The 19218-nt window shown below is 54.3% G+C and overlaps 2 protein-coding genes across 5 annotated transcripts; both read right to left on the bottom strand.

Annotated features, from left to right (window-relative positions):
- Window positions 1-1073: 1073 nt before the first annotated feature.
- On the bottom strand, window positions 1074-6630 carry ECM1 (extracellular matrix protein 1). 2 transcript variants are annotated; one of them, XM_033092432.1, is made up of 12 exons: window positions 6414-6628; window positions 5198-5248; window positions 5016-5117; window positions 4780-4860; window positions 4580-4690; window positions 4227-4283; window positions 4055-4069; window positions 3582-3904; window positions 2942-3316; window positions 2210-2430; window positions 1963-2050; window positions 1074-1555 (listed from the first exon to the last, which is right to left on the bottom strand). In XM_033092432.1, the coding sequence occupies exons 1-12, from the start codon at window positions 6481-6483 to the stop codon at window positions 1325-1327; spliced, it is 1725 nt and encodes a 574-aa protein (XP_032948323.1). In that variant the 5' UTR covers window positions 6484-6628; the 3' UTR covers window positions 1074-1324. The 2 variants fall into 2 exon arrangements, with proteins under 2 accessions (XP_032948323.1, XP_032948324.1); XM_033092433.1 differs by lacking the exon at window positions 2942-3316 and having other exon boundaries at window positions 6414-6630.
- Window positions 6631-7072: 442 nt separating this feature from the next.
- TARS2 (threonyl-tRNA synthetase 2, mitochondrial) lies at window positions 7073-18222 on the bottom strand. 3 transcript variants are annotated; one of them, XM_033092430.1, is made up of 18 exons: window positions 18106-18222; window positions 17620-17816; window positions 17184-17307; window positions 16149-16273; window positions 15234-15351; window positions 15072-15136; window positions 14746-14824; window positions 13489-13635; window positions 13215-13313; window positions 12722-12921; window positions 11924-12086; window positions 11571-11708; window positions 11351-11428; window positions 9584-9684; window positions 9275-9376; window positions 9066-9138; window positions 8408-8522; window positions 7073-7437 (listed from the first exon to the last, which is right to left on the bottom strand). In XM_033092430.1, the coding sequence occupies exons 1-18, from the start codon at window positions 18178-18180 to the stop codon at window positions 7289-7291; spliced, it is 2148 nt and encodes a 715-aa protein (XP_032948321.1). In that variant the 5' UTR covers window positions 18181-18222; the 3' UTR covers window positions 7073-7288. The 3 variants fall into 3 exon arrangements, 2 of the variants coding, with proteins under 2 accessions (XP_032948321.1, XP_032948320.1); XM_033092429.1 differs by having other exon boundaries at window positions 18070-18215; XR_004421532.1 differs by lacking the exon at window positions 7073-7437 and having other exon boundaries at window positions 8454-8522; window positions 9275-9372; window positions 18070-18216.
- Window positions 18223-19218: the final 996 nt, after the last annotated feature.

The raw sequence follows: 19218 nt of genomic DNA, 5'->3' as shown, positions 1-19218 counted from the left end.
TGGCTCCCCTGCTGGCGGACTGGCCGAGAGGCAGTCAAGACGCTGCTGAGTTAGAAACACCTATCCCGGCAAAATATAAATGAGTAAATAAACAAAAGGCTGTGAAGGAGGGGAGGCGGGAGCGGCGGTATCAGCTTGAGAGCTGCTGGGGCTCAGCTTGTCCGCTTGTCCCCGGCTGGGGCAGGACGGTGGGCTTTGGTTCACCCTGTTCTGTCTGCCATAACCTGGGCGGGGGAAGTGCGGCTTTCTGGATTGTTGTCCTGGCAACTGGGTCACCAGTGACTCGTCCCCACAGGACCCGAGTCATCTTTCAGCTCTGGTTCCTGGGGGCAGCCTCGAAGGGCTGGAGAGTCCCGCTACCCTGTGGTCCAGCTCAGGTCTGACGGCTACAGCCCCCACCCCTCGGCGTTAGCACGACATTCTCCGAACTGGCCTCCCAGGTTCCTGCCTGGCTGGCTGCTGACTAGACATTGTGAAAGGCAAATCTGAACATATCCTGTGCCTGAAACCGCCGGTGCCCTCGCGCCGCTGAAGCGCCGAGATCCACTTGAAAAGCTGCGGATGAGGCATTCGTGATGAACTCCTGTTTATCTTTCCAGCCGCATCTCGGAGGAACACCACGGAGTCAGGCCCTTCAGCCTTTGTGCTTCTGCATGAGCTGTCCCTCCTGCCTGGGCTGTACCTGCCACTTGCACCCCCTGCTTCTCTCCTGGAGGAGCTTTGACCGCACCCTGAGTCCTCCCGGGTGCACCAGGACTGCTCCCAGCCCTCGCCTACCCACCTCTGGGCCCCGAGCATGCAGGCCCTCTGGAAGCCTAGTTTCCTGGAATGTGAGCAATCTGACGGATGGGATTGTGTATCCCGGTCTAGCACAGTGGACGTCGATTGTTCAATAGATGGATAATGAATGAATCAACGCATGGACTCCAAGGATTCAAAGGGAAGATTTAAACATGTCAGGCAGGGCTCACCAAAGACATGAACCATATCTTTTTCACCTCTGGACACCGATAGCTAGCTAACAAGGTGATGTTCCTTTTTAAGTATGTGAATAAATTCAAGAAGACACATAGTGAAGTTCAGCCGTTTAGTTATGGTTCCATCAGAGCCTATGGGACGATTTCTGCTCAGTCATTGGGGGCAGGGCAGTGGGCCACAGGGGCCAGTCACAAGAAAATCCCAGCAGGTTTAGGGTGTGTTTGTCTGTGACATGTTACAGACAATGAGCACACAAATCCCAGAGGTGTTTACTGTAATGAATATTCCAGGAGGGTGGGGTGGGGTGGGGTTCCCCCAATCTGATCCTCCAAGGCTCTGGGGTGACTCATCCTTCCATGGGCTCAGAGGTGGAGCTGATATTTGCTCCCTGGGTTGGGTCCTGGTGCCCCTTGCCCTGGGTATCCCTCATGTCTCCAGACACGAGGGCCACATTCCTCAGGTAATGCGTGTTGAAGCAGTTGGTCTGTTCGTCCCCAGGATTCAGTTTGCAGCAGAAGGCGGAGTCTCGCCAGCAGTTACTTTGGGGACCACACAGGTCACTGATGAAGGCTGATTTCTGATGAAGGAAAAGAGTAAAGCAGAGATGGTGGGGGAGGGGTTTCCCTGTGGTCAGGCATGGATACTTGGGTGCCCAAAGTCCCCTTTCCCTCAGCTTCTGCTCTCTCCCTGGATCCCTTCTTGGGGCCCAGAGAGAGTACAAGGCTGCCTGGCACAGCTAGACATCCTGTGATGGACAGATGCGTACATCTGGGAAATGCCTGAGCTTGAGGCCCATAACTGAGCTATGGAGAGCGGGTCAGGTCAGGAATGAGGACTTCTGAAGCCAAGAAAAAAGATCTCCCCCACTGGCCCTCTTTATTTCTGTGGGCTGGTTTGAGGTGCAAAAAGAAGGGGTAGCCTGCAGTTCTAGCCATCTCCCTCCCCTTTGGAGACTGTGACACGCTGCAGCCACGCCACACTCACCTGCTCCTGGGCACAGCAGGCCTGCTCTGGAAATGGCAGGTCACAGCAGTAGGCAGTCATGTTCCGGATCAGCCCAGGAATCTGTTTACTATGTTAGTGGGAAAAGGGGGAGGGGTCAGGGCCTTGGGGAACCCCCAGGCAATAAAAATGGTGCTTGGAGACTATGATTTTGCCTTTCCCAAGAGTGCACCCGAGGGGAGGTTTCTGGGACGGGAAGAGAGTTGGGGAAGAACTAGGCAAGACTCACTGCTTGGAGATGACTATTCGGTTTCCACAGAGATGGTTCATGAGGTTGGGGGTGATTCGGCCAAGGTCAAGGGTCAAGATGTCCCGGTCATAGTTGGGGTAGGGAGCCTGCTGGGCAAAGCACTCATCGCGCGCAGGACTCGGAGGGTAGTGGCAACACGAGTAGGGGTGCGTCTTTATAGCCTGTTCCTTATCACAGTATCCGTCAAGGGTGTCCTCCCACTGTGGCCAAAGAGAGCGAAGTCAGAGGCCTGGACACGTGGCCCCTTCTCTCCTCACCCTCTGCTTCCCTGCTTGCCCCATGCTGAGGTGAGGGACCCCCCAACCCCAGGTACCCAAAGGGAAGGGCAAAGAGCCAGAGGGCAAGGAGGCAGCTGTGGATGCGTGAGGCTGGGAAGGTGCAGGCTAGGAGCACAGGTGAGGTTCGGAGCTGGCCCTGGGGGATGAGCTGCAACAGCAGACGGAGAGGGTCAGGTGGGGCCAGAGCTGGACGGCTGGCTGGCAGACGGGTGCATGTGTGTGGGATCATGGGTGGACGAGGCCCGGAGGGCAGGATGCAGGCTCAGGATGACGAACACAACGGATGACGAACACAACGGATGGACGGACATTCACAAGCAGACGGATGGTTAGCCCTGCTCACAGTGGGGAGGTGCGTGGAGGGATGGACCGGCGGGATCAGAGGTCAGAGCTGGGTGAGCAGGCTCTCGGAGTGGCTGGAACGCCCACTTACAGCCTTCCGAGTACAGGTGTGGTTGTCCCCCTGCCGGCAACAACGCTGGAACTCCGCCTCCAACCGGGTCAGAGCCTGCAGCTGCCTTCGGATGGGGTCAGTAGCTGGGAGGTTGCGTGGCACAGAGCGGAAACGTCTCAGGTGGCAGATGTTCTTGATATTGTGCAGTGTGGGTACCCCAGGGGGAAAAGGCAGCTCGGGGCCCGAGGAAAGAAGAGGCTGCTGGCTGGGGCAGGCCCGGAGCTTGTAGTGTGGCTGGGGAGCCTCCTCCTGGAAGCAGGAGAATCGAGCCTCTCCCTGCTCATTGCAGCACCAGTGGGCTCGGGTCTTAATCGAGAACTCAGCCTCACAGAACTGGGTCATTGCGTTCTTCCACTAGAGCAAGAGGGGTGGGTCAGCGCAGCAGCCCACTGTCCACATCAGCTTCCTCCCAGGCTCCAGAAAAGGACCCTGGGCGGACGGATTGGAAAGAAGGACAGGCTGTGTCTGCTCTCCTGGCACGCTGGGGAGGCCCCAGACTGGGCCAACAAAAGGGACCTGAGGCTCCAGAATACCCAGGCTTAGGCCTCTGGTCTTTAAAACATCACGTATGTCAGGGGATTAAAGGACACCCCCCCAGGATCATGAGCCCAGCCCTTACCACAAGTTGTGCACATTCTAAGCGGTGTGTGTAGCTGTGACAGCGGCAGCAGCGGGAATATCCAGTCTCCAGCAAATTGAGGGTCTCACCCTGGCGACTAAGGTGGGAGTGGCCAGACTGTGGCAGGTTCCAAGGGCCATACACCACATGCTGACGAGTAGGAAGGCAGATCTGGTCCAAATTGGCCGGAGAAGGCCGCCCAGGGGGGAAGCCATCCAGCCGGTAGCCCCAGCCCCCACGGGGTCGGCCCTGCTGGCAGTGCTGGGCCGGATTTGAAGACTGGGGCTCTGAGGGAGCCTGGCGCATGGAGGGAGCTGGCTTTTCTAGAATGGGGACAACAGAGTGGGCAGAGGGAACATGGGGGGCGGGGATAGAGAAAGGCTGGATGAGTTGGGAGGATTGAAAGAACTTGGGGTTGAGGAGAAAGGATTGGGAAGACACGAGAAAAGAAGAAATGAATTTATGGCTCTTACCTTCAGATTGAGTGTCTGAAAGGAAAAGAGAACCGAGGCATGAAAGGTATCACAGCTCCCCGAAATCAGGCCTGCTCCCTGTGCTGCCCCCCAAGGCATAGGCTCCCTGGCCCCCTCCCCAGGATCCTAAGCAGTAACGCAGGGGTATGGGCAGACCAGAGCTGTCACTCACTGTCTCCCTGCTTAGGTGGCGAGCTCTGCTCCTCCTGAGGTGGGACAGATGAGTCTACTGGGGTAGAAGGAGAAGTGCAAGCAAAAATCACAAACCACGTTGGGATGGGGCTCTCTAGAAGAGGGGGGACCTAGCCAGTTTTCATTCACAGAAAGCAACTCAATAGAGAAGCGAGTGAAAATAAATGCTGTTTTTAAAGCCATTAAAAATCTCCTAACTTTATAAAATAGGTAGTATGTCCCCAGTTTTAGAGATGACGAAATGAAGGCTTGGACAGTTACCTTACCCGAGGTTACACAGCTAGGAAACCTCAGAGCCCCCAAAGCCACCGGCAGGGGGACTGAGTCACTTACTTTCCTTCTGTTCAACAGGGTACCGGGAAGGAGGCACCTCTTCTTGGAGGGGGATAGCTTCCGGAGGGAGCTGGGGATCCGCTGCCTGGCTTTCTGAGGCTGAGGGGGACCCTGAGGGTAAGGACGCACAGGAGCAAGAATCAGACTGAGGTCAGTAAGGTCCTCGTGGGCCGGAGGTGAGGGACTGGGCGAGCACTCACCTGTCTTTTCCACAAGGAGTTCAGGAAAGCTCAGCTCCTCTTCCAGGACGAAGAAGGCGTCCTGCAAGGGAGGGGGCTGCACTACAGAAGAGGGAGTGCGTGAGGAGCCCACCTCTTCTCCTAGCAGGCCAGGAGAGGGGGCAGGGGCTTCTTTCCCCTCCCAGTCTGAAGACCCAGGGAAGGAAGCCAGGCTAGGAATGCGGAGGGGTAACTGAGCAGGGCAGGGGTGGACTTACCTTCACTCTGGCCCTCAAAGTGAAAGCCATGGAGGGAGGCGTCATGGTGATTCCCAGGGAGGACTCGGGTCAGGGGTGGGGATGGGGGTGCTGCATAGCCAGCTAGAGGCAAGAGGGGAGATGGTCAGAGTCCACAGCTCCTGCTCCACCCCCAATCCCACTCCACTTCCCCAGACTCTTACCTTCATGAAGATACTCTGGCGGCAGCTCCCTCTGCCCTGAAGGCTTGGAGCCTGGAGTGAGGAAGCGTGAGTCAGGGGTCGTTTTGAGGGGCCCTTCCTGACCCTGAGCCCGGGGTGGGGAGGCCATAGAGGTCACGAGTGTGGGAAAGACCACCAAGACACCAGAAGCCCCTCTGTATTACTCTTGCCCCATGTCTCCTAATCCGCCCCCAAACACACCTACTGTGACTCACTGGGTTCTGAGACAGCCTCACCTCTCCCGGCTCAAAGCCTTGGGTTCCCCAAGTCTGGGCCTAAAGGGAATGTGGCTTACCACCGCGGGGAAGGCCCTCATCTCCTGTCAGTGTCTGTCCCCAGCTTCTGGCTCCCCTCCCCACAGTCCCTCTGCCATGATGCTTCCTGCCTTTCACAGGAAGAAGTCCGGCGCCTCCACTGCCCACTGCCTCCCTCAGATCCCCCTCAGCCCCTTTGAACATCTTGGACCTTCTGATAAAGAGCACATCCAGAAGCTCCAGTGCTTCCCCGTTTGCTTGTCCCAGATCCTCCTTAGTTTAGGTCTCAGTTTAGAATGGGGGACCAGGGATGAGTCTGGACCCAATCACCCTACGGCTGAGAGGAAAGGAATGGCTTATAGCTGACCTGCAGTCACAAAAGACTAGGACGCAGGAGGGACATCAGGATGGGGTCATAGAGAGAGACTAGATAGATCTATGATGCTCTCAACAGAGGCATTTCTGTTCAGCATCCAAGTAGGTAAGGTGTGTGTGCTAGACAAAGGGGGGCTGTGTCTAGTCCCCTGTGGATGGACACCCCCTTTACTCCTCTCCTAACCAGGCAGGGAGTGAGCCAAGGCTCTAAGTCAGCACACCCGTTTAGAGCAGCCTGGGGGCCCCTTCCTCTCTCCCAGGCCTAACAGGTCCCCTACGGATCCCCCTCAGGCAGAGGCCCGTCCCTGGGAACCCACCCCACCCCCCAGGAATTGTCCTTTGACTCCAATATTGTTTCCTGGCAGCATGCTCGAGCACTCTCCCCCTGCACCGCTGCTCCCCATCCCTGGTTACGGCTCCAGAGCCTTCGCCCACTTGGGCCTGCTGAGACAGGAGGCCAAATGGAGAAGTGCCCTGCTGATGAGGAGCTGGCTAGGATAGCGGCCTTGGGGTCCAGGCCCCTGCTGGCCAGGACCCCTTCCCAAGTGCTGACTCCAACCCTAACTCACCTCCCTCGGAGGCTACAGAAGCAGTAGCCAAACAGGCCAAGACCAAGGCTGCTCTGGACACGGTCCCCATCCTGGGGCAAGGTCTGGTCAGTGGCCACCCAGGAGGTGCGTCTGCTCAGGCAGATGTGGACTGGGGGGGCTGGGCTGCTGGAAGCCTGCTTCTCTGTGGCTCTTACTGCTGCTGTGAACCTCAGGGACTCGTTCTTCTTTTTATATGGCTGTCTGGGAACTGCTCCCGCCCTCCTCAGCTTCCTGCGTGACTCAGGCCTGAGGCTCCTCCTCTGGCAGCCACTCCTCCCAGACTCACCCTGAGGCCTCCTGACTGGATTGAGAAGAATGGGGGTGATGAGAGGGGAGCATTCTTGTGGGCCCCAGAGAAACTGATTCTGAGAATCATGGAGCAAGGCGTGTCCAAGGACTTGTTTTGTGCCTCAGTTTCTCCACTTGCAGGTGGAGAAGGGATCTGACAACCTGCTGAACCAGCGTTGGGGGAACAGGACACTAAGGAGTTTAGAGTGGGGAGCAGGACAGTGAGTGACCCCAGGGGTTCCCCTACCACTGAGAGACCTTTTCAGTTTCCCCAACACCCTGGGACAAAAGAGAGGGAGACAGAGTCAAACTCCTTTTTATCCCCCATGAGAGTCAGATGAAGACACATCCTCAGTAGCTTCCACTTTATTATTTTTTGTTTCATTCTCCTCACATCCAAACAGCTACAGCTTCCCTGGACCAACTCTCTTTCCAGGGCAGACTCCCCACATGAGTTCCGAGGGCTCTGGGGACCCCAGTGGGGACTCTGTCAGTGAGGTTGGCCGCCCCTGTGTTCAGGGACGCAGCGGCTCCTGCAGGTCTCTGCCATATCCTTGTGCAAACACTCAGAAAATCTCTTCAGCATCCGGGACCCTGCTGTTCTGCAGCTCCAGCAGCCGCCCCACAGCCTCTGTCAAGTCCCGTTCTCCAAGTCGGCGATTATCCCGGGTCCGAATGTTCACTGTTTTCTTGCTCTGCTCTCTCTGGCCAACCACTGCAGGAAGAGGGGAGGGTTAGGACTCTCACCCACAGGGGATGTGGCCCTTTGCTGGGCAGGAATTGAAGAGACCCGAATCTTTAGGCGGGGTGACAGCAGAGCCCAGATCTAGTTCAGGGAAGGATATATTTAGCTGTCTCTTGCTTTTCAGTTCCCTGCTCATCCTGCGGAGATAAGGAATGTTCCAGGCATTATCACTTCCAGTCAGGAGCCCAGGGGTCAGAGCTAGTAGGGTCAGCCAGAGAAAGACAAAGATCAAAAAGTGACCCAGAGAGAAACTGTGCGTGTGTGTGTGTCTGTGTGTGTCTCTGTGTATGTCTGTGTATTTCTGTGTGCATACGTGTGTGCCTCTGTGTGTCTGTGTGTGCATGTGCACGCACGTGTGTGGCACATTGGACAAAGGGGAGGTGGCAGGGGTGGAAGACACATATACAAGTCCACAGGATCATGGGGCAGCTTGTGCCAAGCGCTAGCGGTGTGGGTGGGTGTGTAAAACTAGAGAATCGGCTGAGGAGTGTCTGCTTCTTGCTTTCTAGACAGAGCTCTGAACCTTGGAAAATGATAAAAAGAACAGGTAAAAAAACAATAAAAGAACAGGTAGGGCCAGCCTCTTCTCCACAGGCTTTTCTCCTCATCCCGTGGGGCTGACTCCATCTAGTCTAGAATAAACAAAGTGAAGTAATTAATGCCTTAATAACCCTTCCTGTCCCTTTCACTCTGATGCTCCCTTGGGTAATTAAGCTAACAGACAGCAAGAGCTATGGTAAGGGCAGAAGAAAACAGTTCTGGGGGTCAGAGGTGGCTGTCAGGGGGTGAAGAAACCGAGGACCCAAATGGCTCAGGCGTCCTGAATCCTGGCTCCTACCCAGCTCAGGAACTGAGACCCAGTGAACCCAAACATGCAGATGACCAGAGTACTCGACAGGAAAGAACAGTGTAGAAGACAGGCGCGGGACGCGGTCCTCACCAAACTGAAAATTGTAGTTGGCGAGCTGAGCCCGGCGGACTCTCCGGCTGAGGGTTAGTGTAGAGTCGGCATCCAGGTCGCCGACCAGTCCTGCAGCCCGCAGGCTCTGCTGTGCCTGGGACAGAGGTTTGGTGACAGGGACTTCCTTTAATGGGAGGCTGGGGAGCTAGAACAGTCTGATAGCAAACTTCCCAAGCCCCACACTGTCCTCGAGGCTCTCCGGTTCTCACAGATGGCCCCATCTCATCTGTCTACACTGAGGCGCCCCCTCCCCAAGCCCCTGCGGCTTCTCTGCCTGCCTCCCACAGGAGCTGAGCCGGCCAGTACGTGCCTGGGCTCTGCCTGCCTCTAGCCACCACTCCACCCAAGCAGCTGCTCCACTGTGGGCCCATCCATATCCTTACTTTTCCCTAGAAAGGAAAACTAAAACCAACATGTACCCAAGCCCCCTCCCATACCAAGTTCTATTGCCAGCATTTCACGTATGCTGATTTGTTTAATTTTCATACATCTCCACAAGGCAGGATCTGTCTCACGTCTCAGCTGGTGACTTTCTAGCACCCAGACCACAGCCATTTCAGCTGCCTGGCGCCTCCACGTGCCAGGTCCCTCCCCTAATGGTCTTGCTTCAGCCCTCTCTTTACCACGCCCTCCTCACCTCCCTGGCATACGCCTCTTGCTCGGGCCCCACAGGGATGACCACCACCTGGAATGGGGACAGCCACAGTGGCCTGCGTGGGAGAGGACAGAGGAGGGCAAATGATTTGTTCTGGCCCCGACAAGCGTGGGTGCAGGGAGCAGATTCGGGAGGGAAGCAGAAGCAGAGTGTGTAGGGGCCAGAACAGGAATCGGGGGGCCGGGGCTCACCATTTCCCCCCGCAGCTCTCCGCCAGCACTCCCAGCATCCTTTCCACAGAGCCTAGGACGGCTCGGTGAATGAGGACTGGACGCTCCAGGGCCCCCGCCTGCCTTAGAGGGAAAAAGAGGGGTGCATGGAACGGAGGAAGCGCACAGACTGTGTAACCAAGATCAGCTTCCAGTGTTTAGAAATATTCCGGCTCCGCAGGGGCGGGAGTGGAGGATGTGGTTGTTTCTGGGCTTAAAGGTGTAAAGGGAGATTGTTCTCCAGCTAGTCCGTGGGCAGCCGAGGGGACGGGGACAGGCGGGGTTCCGTACCCCTTGTACTGGAGGTCAAATCTCAGGGGCAGTTGGAAGTCGAGCTGGATTGTCCCACACTGATGGGGCCGACCCAGGGCATCGTGCAGACGCACGTCGATCTGCAGGAGACAAATGGGAGGGCCTGAGAGGAGCCGGAACCTGTACCCTCCACCGTGCGCACCACCCTGCCTCCCCACCCACATCCCAGGCTGCTCTGAGACACGTCACCCTGCTGCATACTCCACTCCCTGGGGACTCGAGCAGTGACTCTCGGTGGCTCTTTCCACTCAACAGTGGTATTTATATGAGGGGACCTCCACATTTCCATGAGTGACCCACCCACATGCTGGCCTCGCAATTCCTGGAAACCTACTCAGAGACCTGCACCTACACCCACACTGTGGCTCCACCCTTCGTCCTGTCATCATCCAGATGGCTGCACCTGGACGATGCATCGGACACCTGCTCTGGGTACCATCCCTTGGTTTTATAGCACTGACAATTATTCCTGTTAATAGCTCTTCAATGTCTCCATTCCTTAACACCTCTTTCTTCTTCCCATTCACAGGCCCCGCCCACCTGACTCCTCCCAACTTAGCTGTAACCCCTCTCCCTGGTCCCCACGTCCTTGTTCTGTCACATCCACATGGCAAAAGCCCACCCTGGCGGCACCATCACCTTCCTCCTCCTTGGCCCTGCAACACCACTGCTCGGTGCTGCTCAATATGTCACATGTCACACAGACGCAAAACCAGGAATCGATGCCACCATGCAAGTTACTGTTCTGGACCTCAGCTGAACTCCGGCTGCAGCCACCAGTCCTTTGGCTGCCCCAGTCAGCTCTGGGTCCTGTTCTCCTCAAGCCTTTTCAAGCTCTCTCCTCTCCCTTCATGTCTTCACCCCCTCACAACCACCCTCCTCTCCCCCGTTCCCCTCTCATCAAATGATCCTTTCTCGTATCTCATGGAGAATTCAGAGAATTAATATCATGAGACAGGAAAATGTCTCAACTTCTATGCCCACACCTATACACTTCCTTGCATCTCCCCCAGCCTTTCCTTCTGCCCCCCAAACAATGGCAAAGATGGTCCCCTCTGTGGAGAGCTCTCAATCCCCCCCCAAGCCTCCCCAGGAACGTCCCTCTACTGAAACCTTCAACGACTTCAACTTCTCCCGCCCCAAATATGCGCCCTCATCACAGCATTTAAACGTGCTCCAGTCTCTCCCTTCATACACATGACTACCCAGGCCCTTAGCTGTCTCCTCTGCTTTGCTAAGAGCCACACTTCTTGAGTTATGTTCATTCGTTCACTTGACTCCACCCCCAGTCTCCACTTTACCAAAAATAGTCCTTTAAAACCTAACAGCCTTTTTACTAATTCCAGCAGACACTTTTCTGTTCTTTCTTCCCCGACTTCTTTCACTTCTTCCAGCTCACCATGTGTGTTTTCACCCTTCCCCCAGCCTCTGCCAACCCGCATCCCTCCTGAAACACTTCTACTTGGCCAACGATGACCTTTGGAGTGGAAAGGGAGTCCTGCAGGAAGCCCTTCCCGACCCTCCTGGGGAACACGCACCCTTAGAGCCTGTGTAGCACTGATCCCACAGCGCTGGAACCCCCCATTACCTCCCACAACCCTCAACAGAGCGGACGTCCTGTGGGGGCAGACCTACGTCACTCCTCATATCCTACACGAGTTAAAAACGATTCCTTTGTATCTGTTAAATATTTAATAAAAAACAAAAAATGAATAAATGAAACCCTCTCGAGAGTCGCCAGCTTACCTTAGGCCCATAGAAAGCACCGTCTCCAGGGTTGAGGTCCCAGGGTTCTCCAAATTCCTCCAGGGCCCGCTGCAGGACCTTTGGAGGGAATGAGACAAACAGGACGATGAGCAGCGTATCCTGGGCCCCAGCAAACGACCCTCCAGCATAGGCCTCCTGCCTCCCTCCCCTTCCATCGCAGAGTGGTTTCTCTGTCTCTGCTTCCGCTCTACCCGCTCACCTGCTCAGCCTGGTCCCAGAGACAAGGCTCTCCCAGGAAGCCAGACGGCCGGGTGGACAGTGCCAGGCGGAAGGAGAAGCCAAGGACAGCATAGACGGAGCGGAGGAAATCCAGACAGCCTCGGATCTCTGCTTCCAGCTGGGCGGGAAATGAGGGTGGGTGAGCTGAGCGCTAGCTAGAGCTCTGGGGCCAGGGCGGTTGGGGGAACAGGGCAGAAACAGAGAGGAGAGGCGGGGGGGGGCACGCAGCTGCACTACAGCATATAAAGAGGGCAGCCAAGGGTTGGGATGTGGGCGGTTCACAGGGAGGCTGGCAGGTGGGCAGAGGCCCTGGAGCAGCTGGGGAAGCGCCACCTGATCCGGTGCACAGAAGATGTGGGCGTCATCCTGCTGGAAGCACCGCAGCCGGGTCAGTCCCCCCAGACTGCCAGAGGCCTCGGCCCTGTGCAGGACCCCGAAGTCCGCCAGGCGCAGGGGTAGCTCTCGCCAGGATCTGGGCCGGTGGGCGAACATCAGGCTGAGGTTGGGGTGCACAGGGGTCAGCGGCGCAGGGAACACTCACTCTGAAGTCTGCTCCTGTGCCCGCCCCTTGCCTCCTCTCCCTGCACCTCCGCCAACGCCCTCTGCGTGCCCTCCGACTCCTGTCAACTCCACACATCTCGGTCAGAGCCCTGCCTGGCTCCACAGGGACTTCTCAGTAACAATGACAGACATCAGTTACTGTGCCCCGCGCTGCGACAGGCACTGAGGTGAAACAGAAAACTTGGACAGCAACTTTAAGCCCTTGATGCCACACCCAAGGAGGCTGAGGCCTAGAGGTTCAATGATTTGCCCAAGTCACACAGGTAGCTACGGGGCACACTCGAGACTCGAGTCAGGCATCCCGCTACTCCTGCAAGCAGCTTCCTGCTACTTCATACTCAGCAACCTGCTGCCTGGGAGGCCCCAGCCCTGGGAGGACCCCAGCCCTGGGAGGACCCCAGCCCTGAGAGGACTCCAGCCCTGAGAGGACCCCAGCCCTGGGAGGACCCCAGCCCTGAGAGGACCCAGCCCTGAGAGGACCCCAGCTTGGGAGGACCCCAGCCCTGGTAGGACCCCAGCCCTGGGAGGCCCCAGCCTGGGAAGGACCCAGGCCTCCAGGCTCCGGCTCACCAGTGCGCAGGGCAGTTCATGGGCTTGAGGGCGAGTGTGTCTGTGGGGTGGCTGGTAGGGTGGTCCCTCTGGGGACCCGGGGGCTGCAGGGCAAACATGTCCTCCTGATAATGCTCCCAGTGCCCTGACACTTCCCAGAGCTTCGTAGAAAACAGTGTGGGGGTTTTTACTTCTGAGAAACCACGGCGGGTGTACTCAGCCTGGAAAGCAGGGTAAGACATGGCAGGTCAAAGTGACTGCCATGAGAAGGGAGGGTGGCAGCTGTGTGACTGTCCAGGGCCCTCAAGTCATACTGATCACAGCCACACCTACTAAGTACCAAGTTAACTCTACCCGCCCCCGCTGCAGACCACACATTTCTAGTGTCTCAGTACGATCACCACACTTTACAGTATTTGTGTTTATGCTTCTGATCTCCCTCTCTTAACTCTTGTCTTCTTCCAGGCCCTGGCCCCTCCCTAGTCCTCCCTGCCCTGGACCTGGGCCCCCTTACCCTGATGAAAGTCACCAGTGCATTATACACCCTCGTCCCTCGAGGCAGGAAGAAGCAGCTCCCAGGACTCAGCTCGTGGAAGAAGAAGAGCTCCTGTTCCTGGGAACAGGAATGGCCGTGGTCACTTCCAGGGGACGCAGGGGTGTGGGACCCTGAAGAGCTAAGTGACGGAGCTGCTGAGTCTGTTGGGTTATGAACCTGCTCCCAGCTTCCGTCGGGTTCCTTCATCTCTCTCCAGCCTTCTCATCGTCCCTCATTGTCCCAGTCTCTGTACCTTCCCAATGCGCCGGTGGTCCCGTAGCTCCGCTTCCTCTCTCCACTCTTCCCAGGCCTTCAGCTCGTCCGCCGTGGGGAAGGAAATCCCTGACACTCTCTGCACAGTCTCGGGGGCACCTGGAGACCTCCACACGGAGGACGAGTTCTGTGGAGGACACACGGAATCAAAGGGAAGGCGGGGACCACTGAAGCCGCCCAACCCCTTTTCAAAGCCCTCAGGATGCTCTCAGCGTAAGCCCCACAGGCATACACCACTGTTCCCACCATCGCCCCCCGCAGGATGGTCCTCCAGACGCCCTTTACCATGTTTACACCCTTAGAGGTGCCCGGCTCTTGATTCCTGCATGTGTCCTGCTTAAGCCGAGCCTTATCCTGCGCCTTTTCCTCCCCATCCTCACGGCCGCTGCCCTGCCAGCACCCTGTACTCACTTCCTGCCCCTTCTCATCAGTGAGTGCTCTGGGGAGTGACCAGGAGCCCTGGCCAAATGTCGGCCTCTCAGTCCCTCACTAATTTCCCATGAGCTGCTAGAAAACTCCGTCTCCCACACTATTCCCTGTTCCTGGCCACATGAAATCAAACGCCTCTGCTGTTCTTTCCTTGAACAGTAAGTACCACCAAGAAACAGTCTCACAGCACTTTTACTTTTCCTCAAACACTTCCTCCTGCGTTCGTTGGTTGGTTCTGTCTCTAGATGTGGATTTACTCGTAGGACAGGAATGAACAGCCTCATTTCCTAGATGCTAAAAATGGGTAAGGAGATTTACCCCAGGCCACACACCTCCTATGTGGCGGAGCCAGGACAAAGCGCAGAGGGCCAGGTTTGTAGTCCAGGGCTTTCTGATCTACATAGAAGCTCCCATTCCATCTAATAACTCACCTTGCCCAGGGACAGTATTTTCATAAAAGGCCTTCCCTTGCCTTAGTGTATTCTCCCTGTGCCTGTCACATGATGTCCCACGCCCCCTCTAGTCACAGGAGCTTGCCCTCCGTGATCCTGTCCCTCCATCTCCTTTCACATCGATGTCCTACCATGGGATTTGAATTGGCTTCTGGGCCCTGGCAGGGGGTCTTGTACCTGCCATCAGACTCAAGGTTTCTATAAGAGAAGGCAGGGACTAAGTGTCTTTCTCTTCCTGGACTCCCCACTTAGCTGTCAGAGTGGAGAAGGGGCTGCGAGGACCATGTTTCCACTCGCCCTCCCCCGCTCACTCCAGTGAAGGCAGGCGTGTCAGCCTGTCTGTCCTCATAACTGACCGTGAGCAGCTTCAGTCCTCCAATCTGTCCTGTATGCCGAAGGTGGGGGCCCCGGCAAAGATCAACCAACATGCCACACCTGTGGGACAGAAGGGGCCAGTGAGCGGTTCCTCAATTCTTGGGCTTCAACTTGTCTCCCTCTCATGGCCTTTAGCTGCCAGAAAGAGGAAGTGAAGAACTGTTTCACAGACAGAGCAACAGGAGATAAAAAATCAATTTGTGATCCCACTTGTTTTTCTGGAGCAACGGATTCTATCTTCTTTTCCTTATCCTCCTTCTGGCCATCCCCACCTCTCCCGGTTTCTCTCCATCTTGACAACTCTCACCCATACACCGTTGCCGTTGGACCTGTCACTTTCTCCTCGATCAGGCGAAGCTTGAAGGGGTTATCCTGGAAGAAGGGAAGAGTGAAGACAAGGTTTGATCCCCACAAAGATGTCCTGCGAGAGAGCCACTCCTTCTCATGCCTCTGCTCTTCCCCACCCCACCTTGAAGAGCTGGCGAAGCTGATCCTGGGAAGCTTCTAGCCTCCGGAACGGCTGAGCAGCAGCGGTAAGTTCCTGGCAAATCCGCTCCAAAACAGGCAGCTCTGAGCCCCGGAGAGTCCTGGGAAGATGAAGCTTGCTTGGTTTGCATCCTCCTAGAAGCATCACCTGGGTGACATACCTTTGGCTAGTGGTTGAAATCCTGCCCTCCAGAAACATCTAGCATGATTGGCAAAGACAAACTGACAGAAAACATGCATAGGAAATCAGGTACAAATTTTACAGCTGGAGCAAATGCTCTAGGTATGAAATGAAAAGATGAGGGCAGGCAATCTGGATGGACAAAATTAAAGCAATAGTAATGAAGGATGAAGTGAAAGTTGAAGAATTCCTAAAGGCTAGAGAAGGTCAGTTTCCAGCAGAATTAGATAGAAGGGAAGGAACAGGAATGAATGGAGAAGGTGGCACCAGTGTCACAGTTGAGGCCTGGAGGCCCTCCTCCCAGTTTGCTCCTTCAAACCGAACATGCCTGGGGCCCCAGAAAAGGGTCTCTGAAAGCACCTCAGGAAAAGGGTACAAACTTGCTGTTATAAGATAAAGGCAATGCTGAGGAAGTAATGTATGGCATGGTGACTACAGTTGATAATTCTGTATTGTATAATTGAAATTTGCTTAGAGTAGATCTTAAGCGGTCTTACCAGAAAAAAAAAAAGTGAGGCGATGGATGTATTAATTAACTCGATTGTGGGAATGCTTTCACAATGCATACGAATACCACCTTATTACATCGTACACTTTAAAAATATTATAATTTTATTTGTCAATTATCTCTCAAAAAACCTGAAAAAATAAAATATGGTGAAGTCTCTAAAAAAGAAACCACCCAGTATCACTCTCCTCCTTCCTTGCACTGCTCACCGCTCCTTTCCCAGGAAGAAATCATGGTAGAAGCCACATTCCGTGCTTGGACCTCGGCAGAGTACGGCACCCAGGAGTTGTTCAGCTGCTGCCCCCAAAACATGGGTGCTGGAGTGCCAGAACACCTGCATTCACAAGAAAGGAGTTCACGAGTTCACAACCTTCTCCTTTCACACCAGCTCTCTGATCTTCTCCGAGAAGCTGGTGGGAAGTGAGCCCAGCTCTTTTAGGAATAACTACCACAAAATGGAGGTGGTGACCACTACATAGTTAAAAAGGAAAAGAGTGACTAGAAAAGAAAGCAGGTCAGTAGAAGCAGTGCGAAGGAGAGAATACCCCCAGCCCCACTCCTCGGTGCTTCCCGCTCCCAGAGCACAGTTGTAGGAGGCTGGCCGGTCTTCCTTTGCTCTTCCGTAACATTTCCTTTAGGATTTCAGAGTAAACTACTTTCTTAGGACTGATTCCTAAGGGCACTGCTCAGTCTTTTAGTCCTTTTTTTTTTTTTTTCTATCCCAGGAATCTAGTGTGATGCAACCACTGCTCTAGGATTTGGTCACCATTTATTGGTCACCATGTCACATAAGTGACATGAGAACTCCATTTTCTGGATCCTAATAGATGAAGTCTACATTACCTAAATTGACATGAAGAGGACAGAATGGGGAGCAGGCCAGGTTGTGCAGCTCAGTTATAGAAGCCACGTTAGAAATAAATATACGCTACAGATGACTTATAATGGGTGTCTCAAGAGTTGGAGGTGTGTGGAATGACCTGGCATAAATCCTGCTGTTTTCAATTTATTTTCTCTCCCTTTCACTAGCACAAATGATGTCTGCTTAATGGACCTAGACTACGTAAAAACTTTCATCATAAGTTTCCAGCTTAGCAAGGAATAGTCAAGACAAGCAATCTGTGGTCTGTCTCCCTCCCAAATGCAAATGGAGAAACTGAGGCAAAAAAAAAAATGTTAGAAATGCCTACTTAAATATTTTTTAGTTTAGCAGCCACTGTATTTGCCATAAAGAAGAAACTTACCGCTTTCCCCTCTGTGGAATCGAATGTCAGAAATCTGAGGTCAGAATCTGTCTCCAAGGGCCGCTCCAGATCATAAGGCTCTCCATTCACTTGAGCAGCTACTGCAGTATCTGCCAGTGTTGAACTTCAGCAGTAGGGGGTGGGGATAAAGAAAAAGACAGGGTTACAAACCACAGGGGAAGAGAGGGACTGATCACTTAGCAACTCCAAACTTGCAAAGGGGAAATGTGTTACCAGAGCAACAGGAACCTATCATTTTTTCCCGATAGATAACAGAGGAAGGGCGACTCTGAAACAAATGCATATAATACATGAATCTCCAGGAAAAGCTGTCTTGATGGGATGGAAAAGAAACAGGAAGTTTTCTTTCCCTGCTCAGGTCCAGAGGAAGTAGAGAGGAAGGATAACACTGGTAGGTAGAGAATGGGCCTGGTACCTGATCTGCTTGGCTAGTTGGTAAGGGGTTGTGTTCCATGCCACAGCCTCCACTTTTTGGCCTCCGGGAAGTGTTATCTTTATAGTCCGGTGTTCCTTCTGTGCCATGCTTTTTAACCTCTTTACGTGAGCAGCCCATAGCTCTTCAAAAAGGCCCAGCCGCTCTACCAACCAGTGTGGAGGGGTCGACACAGCGGCCTGGAGGGAAAGATGTTAGGAGTTAACCCCGGCCCCATCAGTTATTCTTGCGACTGGGGATGGCGGGAGATGAGGACATTTAAGTGGCAGTGGTCCTAATCCCTAGTTTTTAAGAGGATACAGGGCCCTGCGCTGGGCGTCCTGCGTTCCCCAGACTGTTGACCCTAGAAAAGAGAGCATCTAAATGCGAGCGCAGCCGGGTCCGGGGACTCAGGGCGGGAGCAGGGGGTGTCAGGCTGGGTTGACAACCTACACCTCGGGCTTCGGCAGGTTCGGAACTTTTGAGTACCTCACGCACCGTCTGTAGCGCGCAGGCTTGTAACCCTGCGAGCCGGAGCCGTCGCCACCTCTGACACAGTCCCATGTTCCTTCAGACCGGTGCCTACATCCTCAAACAAATCAACGCCTCTTGTCCTTCACCAGACGCCTCATTGGCTTCTGGCCCAACAATCCCCATGCCAATTGGTTACTGCAGCTGCCACTCTGGCCTGGGACCACCTCCAGGAACTCCAAAGAGGTACACCCCACACAGCACGGGCAGTGGTGTGGGTGGTTCCGGCTGACGGGAAGACCTAAACTGTTACACCGGCAAGAGCGAGACTTCCGTGTTTCCCCGAAAGTAAGACCTAGCTGGACAATCAGCTGTAATGCGTCGTTTGGAGCAAAAATTAATATAAGACCCAGTCTTACATAAGAGCCAGTCTTATGTTATAGTAAAATAAGACCAGGTCCTATATTAATTTTTGCTCCAAAAGATGCATTCGAGCTGATTGTCTGGCTAGGTCTTATTTTCCGGGTCATATGGTTGCAGTTTCAGCCCAAAGTAGCAATAAGGTGTCCTGAGGCTTTGAGGACAGCGGTACTGTAGGAGAACTCTAGTCACAGTGGGAGGAAAAAAACGGACCGGAAAAGGCAGTTAGTCATTTCCTTTTAAACGTAAGTTTTCTGTTACATAGTCTTTGCTGAGGTAGGAAATTTAAGAGCATAGATTTGCAAGCCATTCACTATGTAATTCTGGGTAAATTATTTAATTTCTTCTATGCTTCAATTTTCTCATCTATGAAAAGAGAATAATAGTACCACTCCCCATTGTTGAGGTTGATTTTTTGTAAATCATCTAATATAATGCGTGGTACATGGTAACGAGCAACAACAGTGACAAGCTTGTATTAGAATAAATGAATGTTCACAGCATGAAGGGCTGGAACAGAGAATCTGCAGAGGGCACTTCTTAAGAGTCCTTTCTTACAGACGAGGAATTTAAGGTCAGAGAAGGTAAATGATTTAAGGTCAAACAGTTAAGGGCCGATGCTGGATTCACTCCAAGTCTTGTGTTCTTCTTCCACACAAGGCTTTTGCTGGTAGTAGCGTTTATTCCCTATATACTCCCCCGTCACTTCAG

The sequence above is a fragment of the Rhinolophus ferrumequinum genome, chromosome 22, assembly GCF_004115265.2.
Source record: "Rhinolophus ferrumequinum isolate MPI-CBG mRhiFer1 chromosome 22, mRhiFer1_v1.p, whole genome shotgun sequence".
Classification (NCBI taxonomy): domain Eukaryota; kingdom Metazoa; phylum Chordata; class Mammalia; order Chiroptera; family Rhinolophidae; genus Rhinolophus; species Rhinolophus ferrumequinum.
Note: the sequence above shows the minus strand (reverse complement) of the source record. Positions and strands in the feature narration are given on the sequence as shown.

Bases quoted from the DNA above. Each gene is read 5' to 3' on its own strand.
- ECM1 (XM_033092432.1), bottom strand. From the start codon at position 6,483: ATGGGGACCGTGTCCAGAGCAGCCTTGGTCTTGGCCTGTTTGGCTACT. The intron at 4,284-4,579 runs GTAAGTGACTCA...CTTCTACCCCAG, and splicing joins CCCTGTTGAACAGAAGGAAA to TAGACTCATCTGTCCCACCT. The intron at 2,051-2,209 runs GTGAGTCTTGCC...CCACTAACATAG, and splicing joins CGAATAGTCATCTCCAAGCA to TAAACAGATTCCTGGGCTGA.
- TARS2 (XM_033092429.1), bottom strand. From the start codon at position 18,180: ATGGGACTGTGTCAGAGGTGGCGACGGCTCCGGCTCGCAGGGTTACAA. The intron at 16,274-17,183 runs GTAAGTTTCTTC...TTGTGAATGCAG, and splicing joins ATTCCACAGAGGGGAAAGCG to GTGTTCTGGCACTCCAGCAC. The intron at 13,314-13,488 runs GTACAGAGACTG...TCCTGTTCCCAG, and splicing joins ACCACCGGCGCATTGGGAAG to GAACAGGAGCTCTTCTTCTT.